General features: G+C 44.4%; 1 protein-coding gene across 1 annotated transcript in view; it reads left to right on the forward strand.

The window, feature by feature from the left end:
- Positions 1 to 8,717, forward strand: part of grin2ab (glutamate receptor, ionotropic, N-methyl D-aspartate 2A, b) — a 129,339-nt gene extending 120,622 nt beyond the window's left edge. Inside the window, exons 15-20 of the mRNA XM_058641284.1 lie at positions 319 to 479; positions 2,494 to 2,681; positions 3,380 to 3,618; positions 5,294 to 5,477; positions 5,744 to 6,521; positions 6,620 to 8,717. Coding sequence (XP_058497267.1) covers positions 319 to 479; positions 2,494 to 2,681; positions 3,380 to 3,618; positions 5,294 to 5,477; positions 5,744 to 6,521; positions 6,620 to 7,622 — 2,553 coding nt within the window. The 3' untranslated portion in view covers positions 7,623 to 8,717. The remainder of the gene's footprint in view (positions 1 to 318; positions 480 to 2,493; positions 2,682 to 3,379; positions 3,619 to 5,293; positions 5,478 to 5,743; positions 6,522 to 6,619) is intronic.
- The last annotated feature ends 2,830 nt before the right edge of the window (positions 8,718 to 11,547 follow it).

The following is an 11,547-nucleotide window of genomic DNA, read 5'->3' on the forward strand; positions in this document are numbered from 1 at the left end:
CTGGCAGTGTCAGCAGAACCTTGGCCAGTCTCACGCTAGACTGGACACACAATGATGATGACTGATGAGTCCACTCCCTCCTCCTCTCTCCTCTGTCTCTTCTTGTCACTCTTCCTCCACTCTCCTCACCCTGTGTGTCCCTTCTTCACTTTCACATTTTCACACTGTCTTTTACCTATACTTCCTTTCTTCTCCCGTCACTGTCCCTCATTCCTACCCCTTTGTCTCTTGAGTTTCTGTCTTTTTTTGTACTGCCTTATTAAATCACTTACCTATTTTAGTAAATTGCCTTTTTCTTTTTTCTTTCTCTCCCTGCAGTTCCAAAGTCCGTACTCCTACTCCCCTCCATTCCGCTTTGGGACGGTTCCTAACGGCAGCACCGAGCGCAACATCAGGAAGAACTATCCAGATATGCACCAGTACATGACCAAATACCATCAGACCGGCGTCCAGGATGCACTAGTCAGCCTCAAGACTGGGTACTGTTAGCATGTCAAGCCAGCTCACATCAAGTTGAGCTTTATTATACCTGAGAGAGTAATTGTGTTTTCAGACAGCATGTATGCTTAAGAACATGTGAAATGAAATGGGGGGGGGGGACTGAGTCACATATAAACCAGGTCCCATGGGGCCCAGCACCAGCTCATGCTAAAATGCTGCAGAAACAAGGTTGAGGGTTTCTGTCACCGACGGTAAAATGTAGATGTTGTCTGCAAACGCTCATTATGAAGTCACGTTGCTGCTGGAAAAAAAAAAAGTGGAGCTGCCAAAGCAGAGAGAGTGTCATTTGTGGTGGGGTTTTCAACCTTTATTCTCTGTCCTGAACACACTAATGGGAGGATGGCGGCATTTATTAGTTTAGTGTGCTACTTTTGATCTTTAGAGTATTTTCTCAAAACAACAACATTTTCCTTTTTCGTTTGATGGTGCATATCAGACTGATATCTGTGTTTACATAACATCAAAGCTGTGTAATGGGTTGAGTCAAAAATTGTTCCTCGGACAAAAGTGAAAGTTCATTTCAAAATTGCAGTCAGAGTTATTAAATAGCCTTTGAAATACAGCAAAATAAACATGTAACATCCTTTATATAATATAATGGGATATCTGTTCTTCAACAACAGATATTTTTATCTAACATCTGCCCTTTGGTGAAAATGTGTACGCATACATATCTAGCTGAGGAGAGGGGTGGAGGGTTTATTCACTGAGTTATATAAATCAATGTTTCTGTTCATTATAAGATAGAATAGATTCTACTGTTATGCTGGTCAAATCCATCAGGCCCTGGCTACATTGTGTTTGGTTTGGAATCATACATCAAACTTGTGTTTTTGCTGAGCTCAGTTTTATCCAGCCGACAACAGGGGATTGGTTTGAATTCACCCTGTCACCGCAGAATAATGACAAAACCTGAGAGTGAAAGCGTGTGGCTCCACATGAACAAAGACATCCTGTATGTGTGAATATTTACCTACACACAGGGGATAACTCTCAGCCGTAACCCTGACTCCTAATCTAATTTGTACAAGAATATCCAGAAACCACGGAGTATCACGAGGAGTCAGAGTGATTTGTTTGCAGATGTGAGGGAGATTGCCGTGCTCTTCACTACTGAAAAGCTCTTTTGGCATCATAATACCTGCCAGAAATACTAAATCCAAAATAATTGTGGTTACAAACAAACAAACAATTCCTGGAGTAACAGTTGAATATGTTTTTAATTAAACATGTTTTTAATTCCTGGTGCCCTATTGGTGTATTGTTATGTGAAAGTTCTTAGACTGCAGCCCATTAAAATGAAGCAATGTTTGCTTGTCACAGATTAAGTTGTCTTTTGCTGTAGTGCAGGGTAGTTTTTGGAGACACCTGCTTTCTTCTGTGTAGCTTCATATTCAATTGGCAGTTTGAATTATGTCATCTCTCCACAAGCAAGTGAAAGTATTTCCAAAACATATTGAACTTTTGCTTTAAAGTGTGTTAAAGTACCTGCTTGTGAACCCTCAGCACTTTTTTAAGATGGCAGATGGCAGATGGCATTTTTTTTTATTATCTTTTCGACCCATTTTTATTAAAGAAGCTTTTAGAGGGCTTGTAGGTACATTTCACTTCACTGCAAATGGTTGAAATGGACAAAAAATGTACTGTAGATACATTTTATTTGTGTGTTTTTAACCCTTTTATGTCCTCTCATGATAAATATTTTACAAACCCTTCAAGAATAGGAACCACTGTTCTTAACCCTTAGTGCTCACGAGGCACAGATCTGTGCCGTGGAAACTCCTTATGTGCACATCCTGGGATGTTTGTTAATAGGTCACATGTTCAGGCTTTAAAAAGTTTCATCAGATTGTCTTAAAAAAAAAAAAAAGGATATAAGACACTCTATATTGCACGTTCTCGTACCTTCTGTATACACTGTATTGCAGCCGGAAGCCTCTGTGTTCTAAGGGTTAATATATAATATGTTAATATGTGTTCTTCTTCTTACAGAAAGCTGGATGCTTTCATTTATGACGCTGCAGTGTTGAACTACATGGCGGGCAGAGATGACGGCTGTAAGCTTGTGACCATCGGCAGTGGTTACATCTTTGCAACTACAGGTTACGGCATCGCCCTGCAGAAAGGATCCTACTGGAAACGGCTGGTGGATTTGGCCATACTGAGCATCATAGGAGATGGTGAGGCACTCGGACACGCACACTCCAACTCAGCTCAGTCGCTGTGTTTGAAGTTCAACGTTTCAGGCCTGCCATTGGTCATCTTTTTCTCCTTCTCCCTCAAGACCCTCCCTCTGTCCCCCCTCCCTCTGTTGGAAAGCTATCAGTGGCTAGTCTTAACACACCATTTCATCATCATTACTGTGTGTGTGTGTGTATGTGTGTGCCCACCGTGTCCTGTTATGTTTACTCCCCCAGATTGTTCTGTATAATAAGCTGTGAGAGGGTGCGAATGGAAGAAAGAGAATGAGCCAGACAGGAATCAAACTGCTGAAACCACTAAAGCGTTTCGCTTCACACCCTGCCTTTTTATACAGGGCAAACACCTGTGCACTCAAGCAGACACACACACACACACACACAATCTCATAATAATTCATCCTATTTTTCCTTATCACTCCATCACTATCAATTCTTTCCTCTCCTCCTAAAACCCCTTTTTTCGCCCACTCCACCTCCTGTCTCCTTTCCACTGCAATATATTTACCTCTTCACCTCTCCCCCCTCCTCCCTTCTCCTCTTCTTTTCCATCATGCTGATGCGCCCTTTTCCCACCTCACCCATTATGCCCTCTGCTGTTCATCCCCTCCTTCCGTCTCTCGTTTGGCTGCCATCTTACACCTCTGCTGTGGTGTGGCTTTTCCTTACATTTGCAACAGGTGAGATGGAGGAGCTGGAGGCCCAGTGGCTGACCGGGATCTGCCACAACGAGAAGAATGAGGTGATGTCCAGCCAGTTGGACGTGGATAACATGGCTGGAGTCTTCTACATGCTGGCCACAGCCATGGGCCTGTCCATACTTACCTTTATATCTGAACACCTTTTCTACTGGAGGTTGAGATACTGCTTCACTGGTGTGTGCTCTGGAAGGCCGGGAATGCTCTTCACTATCAGCAGGGTGAGCGAAACTGCAGCTGCATTTTTGAAAGTGGGGTTGTTGGTCCAGTTGTAAAACAATGAAACAGTTGGGTCATCCATCCATCCATCTATTATCTACCGCTTTGTCCACCACCGGAGGGTTGCTGTGCCAATCTCAGCTGATATAGGGCGATAGGCGGGGTACACCCTGGACAGTTGGCCAGTCCATCGCAGGGCCACACATAGAGACAAACAACCATCCACTCTCACATTCACACCTACGGTCAATTTAGATTGTCCAATTTACCTAATCCTCATGTGTGAAAACCCACACACACACAGGAGAGAACATGCAAATCCATGCAGAAAGGCCGCAAACCCGGCGGGTCTTCTTGCTGCAAAGGCAAGAGTGTTAACAACTACACGACCCAACTGTGGACCAGTTGGGTCATATATAAAACAAATGTGTGTATCATTGGCATAAAAATGAAAAGAATGGTGTGTCTGCATGCAAGGTTGCTTGAGGTGCGAGCAGGATATTTACAGCATGTTTTTGGGTGTGTCCTGAGTATGTGCATGTGCTTTCCCTCACTAGGATTTCTTGCAACGTTACAGACATTTAAACAGTAAAGCCAAATTGCACAGTGAGATAGAAAATGAGTGGACTAAACAAACAGTGACTCAGCAAGAGAAACTAAGCCGAACCATATTTGCAAATTGTTTAATGCGGTTACAACTGAAGCAGAAAAATAGCAGGAAAAGAGCAGCGCATCATCGCAACACATCATTTGCGAGGCACCGAGTCTTTGTGGTTTTCTTAACAATAGCAGTTCAAATATCACTACAGGAACTGCTACACGGCCCCTGCCTTGTTATGTGCAAGAGAAACATCTCAACGCACAATAGTTAATGTTAAGATGTGAAGAAGTATCTGTGTAAATACTGTATGTGTGTTAAAAGAGGAATGAGGCAGGAATGTGTGATTATAGAGGATATATACACACTTTATATATACACATGCACCAAGCTCTCTCTGTTTTTGTCACACACACAGGTCCATATATTTATATTCAGGTGCAGGGTAATGCAGGACAGGTTCCACCACACACAGACACACAAACCTAAATATACACATGCAGAACCAAAATGGGCATACACCCAGACAGACCAGTCTTCCATTATTCATTTGTCATATCTCTGTGTTAGGCAGGGCTTTTATTCCAGACGGGCAGCGTTTCACACATTAAGTGTTTTACAAAAAGAGTAAGAGTGTGTGTCTGTCTACATGCTGTTAGGGCAGCAATGCTGGAGGTTAAGTGGCTCTCGGAAGAGCGTCTCCTTACACTCAAAAGACCCCTCCAGTGACATCATTTTCTAAATTAAATTTTCTAGCAGCCTCTGAAAGCAGTTTATTTTATTTATTTTTTTGAAAAAAGCTGGTGATTATCTCTTCCATCCACATTAGAAAACAAAATGAGGTCAGTGTTTGCAGTAAACGCTCTGGAGCAAAGGAGGCGCAGGTCTCTTTTAATTCACCCGTCACAGAAATGAGTTTTGTTCACATCTGAGCTTCTTGTTAGTGAGAATGTAATCTTTATTTATTTATCTCTCCTCTCCTCTCCTCTCCTCTCCTCTCCTCTCCTCTCCCCTCCCCTCCCCTCCCCTCCCCTCCCCTCTCCTCTCCTCTCCTCTCCTCTCCTGTCCTTTCCTATCAGGGTATATGGAGCTGTATCCATGGTGTCCATATAGATATGAAGAAGAAGACTCCGGAGCTGGGTTTCAGTCCTCAAGCCAACATGCTGCATCTGCTCAAATCTGCCAAATCCATTGCTATGTCGTCTCCCAAGCGCAACACTGTTGTCGTGCAGCCCAGCATCCTAGATGTGATGACAGGGAAAGGTACTGTAAAACTGTAATTCCCTATACCCACTATATCTTGCATTACATTTAGAACAGAACAGAAATCACAGACTTTATGTGTAGTAGGATTTCTCACACGTACAGCAGGAATTGTCTTTTCCTCACGATTACGAACACATTAACATTAGGTGGTATATACAGTGTGCAGGGGCAATAGATAATGTATCAGGAAGCTGGCTCAGCATTCATCTAAACATCTATCTATTGTATCTGCTGTCTGAGGTGCATCTCTCCTTGTCTCCTAGGTAACTCACTCCATAGTCTGCCTCCGAAGGGTCCTGGTCTCTATAGCAACGCCGCTGGTCCGCAGGGTTTCCTGTCATTGTCCGGACGACACAAAAACCTCCTAAACAATGCTGCGCCATTTCCTGTTCAACAGAAAGCCCCCGCACACCCGACCAGCCCCAACAAGCCTCAGCTGTCTATCACCAACGACAATGGTCAGACCCGCCCGCCCGGGCCGGCACTAACTGCGTCGAAGCCTCGGGCCCTGTGGAAGAAAAGTGTGGAGACCCTAAAGACCCAGCCTACTGTCGCTTCCCCCAGCGCCGGCCCAAGCCCCACCCCAGCATCCAGTGCTGCCCCTCCACCAATGAAGAGCCAGCGGTACTTGCCTGAGGACCCAGCACACTCCGACATCTCCGAGTGCTCCAGCCGGCCACAATCGCACAAGGATTCTGACTCCATAGCGGCAAGGGGTGGATTCAAGCCCATCAATCAGCTGAGGAAGCGGGGTGGGGGAGGAAGCGGAGGCGGAGGATCCAAAATATACTCCATTGACTCTGACCAGGGCAGTCTCCAGTCAGCTCCCGCCTACCAGCGAGACAGCCAGGGGGGAGGTGATGACCACAGTTACCCCCCTGACCTGTTTCCACCTGACAGCACATACTCACTCGCTCACACACACCAGGCGGACACACCAATTTTGCAGCTGAGCGCCACCCTGCTGCATCACAGTCACAGCGCCGAGGCTGACCTGCACTCCCTGAAGGACAAGAAATACAGCACTTACACACACAGCAGGTATCACATTCAGCAGAAAATACTCACAAGAGCAATGTTGTTCAGCTACTTTGACTAGTCTTTTTGTGTCTAACCCTTGTCATCTTCTCTCCCTCTAGTGTCAAAGACAAATCTGCCGCTTCATTTGACGCTCCAGGCGCAGGTTCAGGGACACAAGGCATTAGACCTGGTCAGTGTCGCTCCTGCTTGACCAAGCTCACTGGTTACTCTGGCCTCTACACTGTTCGGTCGCCACAGGCTCGCTGTGATGCCTGTGCCCACCTGGGAAACCTCTATGACATCAGCGAAGACCACCTTCATTCACACTACTCCCACACACACACTCACCCACACAGTGGGGACATGTTTACGCACTATCTTCCCCAGAGCGAGCTTGGCATGGTAGGCGAAGGGGACGGGCTCGTCAGTCACTTCGAGCCCTCTCCTTCCTCCCCGTCTCCTATCCCCACCTCCTCATCGGCTCAGCACCTCCAGCTGAGTCGGCAGCACTCCTATGAGAACATGCTTCCAGACAACATTCCTGAGCGACAGGGGCAGGCACACAACCACCTGCGGGGACTGAGCATGCCTGACAGAGATAGGGAGAGGGAGCTGACCCTGGATGAGGGGGCCTACGCTAACGTTCTCACAATGCGCTCTGATCGTCCGTACAGCAGCCGCAGCCCTCCCTCTCCATCACCCTCCCACCACCACAGTCTAGACACCCCAATGCCCCTCCCCCGGCGCTCAAAGAGTCTCTTCCCTGATCGGCCCTCTCAGAACCCTTTTCTCCAGTCAGCTCCTGGCACGACGCAACGAGACTCCTCCTCCCAGCCTGTCGCACGCATTCCACAGAGAAGTTCTGCTCATGAGCTCTATAAGCAACGAATGCCGCTGTCGCTTACTCTGGGTAACCATGGCAGCCATCACGTCAACCAGCATGGCAGCCATGTTGACCAACAGGTGTTCTACCCGCAGCAGGAGCCCCCCGTGGTGGCTTACATGGTCCCACCTGCTGCCTCTCAGCCAATGAGCTATGTGACAGCGCCGCGAGCCTCCAGCGCAGGTGGCAACCGGCCACGGCTCTATCGCCGCATGCCCAGCATCGAGTCTGACGTCTGAGAGTCACTCACAACACACTTGCTCTCACTCACACACACGCATGCAGGAAACAGGTGTGTGTGCGTGTGTGTGTGTGTGTGTGTGTGTGATCAGACCAGGCAGCTCTGATTCTAAGCACATACACAGAAACACACAGACACACAAGCAAGTGAAATACAGGAAGGTCTGCTCTGGGCTAAAAGGTTAATGGTGATGCTGAGTAAATAAATCATTGTTTCTTCATCACACCCTCTGTAAAGCAGGGCTGGGGCCACAGGAACCCCCTGGAGCCACAAAACAAGAGAGTGTGTGTGTGTGTCAGTGTGTGTGATAGCCTCGAGCTGTGGGCAAGGAGGCACAAACTTCACAGTGCGTCTGACAAGACAGATTGAAACCCTGGTGGAATACGCGGGACACTGTGCACAGAGTTAAACCGCAACAGTGGGATTTGATGGAAAAAAAGATGCACTCAAGTGTTTGGAAGAAGAGTGGACATTTCCTGCCCTCTCACCAGGAACCTTTTCTTTCTTTCTAGCATTACACACACATATAGGCGATACACATGTTTGACCCTCTCCAGGACTCTCCTGTTGCACTATGATTTCTACAGTCAACCTGTATGTTGTCTGAGCCTCCAAACTGCACTGCCAGCATGGCTTAAAGAGTTGTAAACTACACTAGAGTAATCCTTGACTTGAACGGAAGATACTATCTACACGATAGACTAGACTGGGAGGTGGGTCTTTGGTCAGAACACAGGTCTGACTGTATCAGCTCCTGAAGATGTACAAACACTGGAACACACACACACCATGTCTGTTTTTTGGGGGGAAGTAACAAAAAAGAAAACGGAAAAAAAAAAAAAACCTAATGACTGTTTGTTTTTGTTGATGTCAGTTAAAGGTACATTCCAAAAAGTGGACCAAACGTGGCTGCCAGTAAAACGCCTCTCAGGACGAGAGTGTGTGTTCTCGTGTTTCTAGATCTAGAGACAGTATAGCATCCTTGCTTCCTCTCTTAGCTAGCCTTCAGGTCATACTGCATGCTTCCTACTACTGCCCTGTGTTACAGTTAAACTCCTAAACAGGGTCATATGTGCACACACTTGCAAGTACATATACATATATATATATATATGTATATGTATATATATATATATATATATATATATGTATGTATATATATATATATATATATACATATATATGTGTATGTGTATATATATACACATATATATACATATGTACACACACACACACACATACACATACACAGTAGTATAGTATAGTAGTATAGGGTGTGTGTGTGTGTGAGTGTGTGTGCGTGTGTTGAGGCTATAAGATAGCTGCTATTTGTGCACTTTGTAGATTTTATACCCCGACCACCTGACACAGACGTTTGACCAAAAACACTTTTATACTGGAAAATATGAATATTCTCAGTCATAAGCTGGGTAGTTTTCTTTTGTTTTCCTTTGAATATTCCTTTGACACTGGGTTTTAGGGCGCAGTACTCTCACGTTCCATTGTGAGGTCAGGAGTTTTACAGTGTTAGATAATGGGTATGCCATCATACAGTATACACAACACCACTTTATCTCTCTCCTCTTTTTTAAACTGTTGTGCTCATCTGTTTTTTCTAGCCTTCCCTACTTCCTCCATCAATTCTTCTTTTTTTTTTTTACTTTCTTAAAAAAACTTCTATTGTCTTTTGGCTTCTTCCCTGCTTCTTTCTGTAGAATAGATTGCGTATCAGAAGAGTAAAGTTCAGTCTCGGTGTTTAAATACTCAGCATATTGTTGGAAATCACTTAATATCACTAGACGTAAGAATTCCTCAGATTCAGCAGTGGCTCTTGTAGGATTCAGTACTTTTTATGATAAATTTCTATGTAGAAAAAAAAAAAGGCCCATTTTAATGTTTCCGTAGTGACTTTAGATGCCGAGTGCATTGCTCTTGCAGTTTTACTCATCAAATGAATACTCATGGACAAGCACCAGAGAAATGCGGTGTGGTGTTTCAGCAGAGGGAGTCACATGGCAATGCAGAGATTTACAAAGTGACTCGTTCCAGAGGCAACACTCAAACAAATGTGCGCACACACACACACACACACACAGACACACTCCCTCGATGAAGCTGGTATGAGTGTTCTAGAAATCCATAATCTACTCAGTAAGGGCATTGATTTCTGAGCACAAGGATTTTGATGGAAAAGGGACTTGATATCCCTTTAGCTTAGCATCTGTCTCTATTCACTTGCTTTCTCTTTTCTATTCTGTCTCTTACACACACAAACACACACATACATATACACACATAGGTATATCTATATATATGGCTGCAAAGAATGCAAGACAGTATGAAACAAAAAAAGCACCTGTGAACGGTGAACGCTGCCCCTCTTTTTGGTAATCTTAACAGGTTTGGTGTGTGAGTTATATGCACAATATCAGGTTGCAATATTATACTTCTGTACAGAGAAATCTTTGTTTTAAATGTTAGAAACTGATTTCTTTGTTTTATTTGAATAGTAGTAAGTGTTGAATTCATTTCAATAATATTGTGGCTTTTTATTCTGCTTCTTTAAAAAAAAAAAAAAAAAAAAAAGACTGGCATGTTTTAGATTCTTGTGTGATTTCTTTCTCCCTCTGGTGTGTTGTTGGTTGGTTGGTTGGTTGGTTGGTTGGTTGGGACCTCACTGTACAGTCCTCACTACTAAGTTAATGGACTAGTAGTTAATAGTCCTGGTCAGCTCAACAAGTTGTCATACACACATAGCCGTGTCTCTTGTCTGAATCACACTCAATGAATAATGATAGTCCAGCCTGTTTGGCTAATACAAACCACCTCTCACCCACATCTTCTCTTCCACTCTGAGTCCGTGCCACATCACCTCTGAGTGTGAACTGTGTTCTTGTACTAGCTTTGTGAGGACCAACTGTCAGACCTTATGAAATGAGGACATTGAAAGAATATGAGGAGATTTGGCTTATTCTCACTACTTCAAAGGGCTGTTTGAGGGTGAAGACTTGTTTTCATGGTTAGAATTACGCCCAGTTCCATTTCTCAATATTCCCCCTAGCCCGTGCTCTTTGGTATTGAGTTACAAAGGGTATATTTGTTCAACTCTACCCCTACAAAATGAGATACATCTTTAAGAATCAGAATCTGTATCTAAAATATATTTTAAAAAATGAATACAGTAACACAAACACAAAATAAAACATAACACTTTTCTGAAGCAAAGTGTATTAGGAAATGTCTGTAAACGCCTGCCAATACAAGTGAATCAGTTTATGTCCCTGAGGGACGCCTGTCCAGGGTGCTTTAGATGTTACCCAGGCTACAACACACCTAATTCAAATGAGTGGGTAATTAACAGGCTTTTACAGAGCTTGATGACGAGCTGACCATTTGAGCTGGTTTATGGTATGAACAAAAAGATTTTTGCTATGGTTAGCTTTACGAAGATAACATTAGTTTCCCTGGATTCAGTTAATCAGCGCAAAATCTTATAACCCTCCTTTTGAAGTATGAGCCTGTAAAATGTGCTTTTGAAGCCCCAGCGAAGTGGGAGGGGCAAGGGGTGACAAATGGAATTGAGCCTTTAATGAAGATTAGCTGGGATTAAGAATTGTGTGATTTTAAGGTTAAAGTCATGAGCTCTGAGTGTCCTCGCAAAGATAGGAGTGTGTGTGCGTGTGTGTGTCTATGTGTGTAACACCATGCAGGCATTTATATAAGACAGTGAATGACATGTGTGTTCAGAGGTTTGTTGTCTATGTGTGTGTGTGTGTGTACTTTTCTGTTCTCTCTTCCTTCGTCCCACACAGAACATTTGCAGAACATTTGACCTGGCTCTTACTCATATAATGCAGTCATACACACACACACACACACACACACAGATGTCTGTACTGCTGTGGTTAAGAGAGCGTGTAGAT

Source organism: Solea solea, chromosome 10, assembly GCF_958295425.1.
Source record: "Solea solea chromosome 10, fSolSol10.1, whole genome shotgun sequence".
NCBI lineage: Eukaryota > Metazoa > Chordata > Actinopteri > Pleuronectiformes > Soleidae > Solea > Solea solea.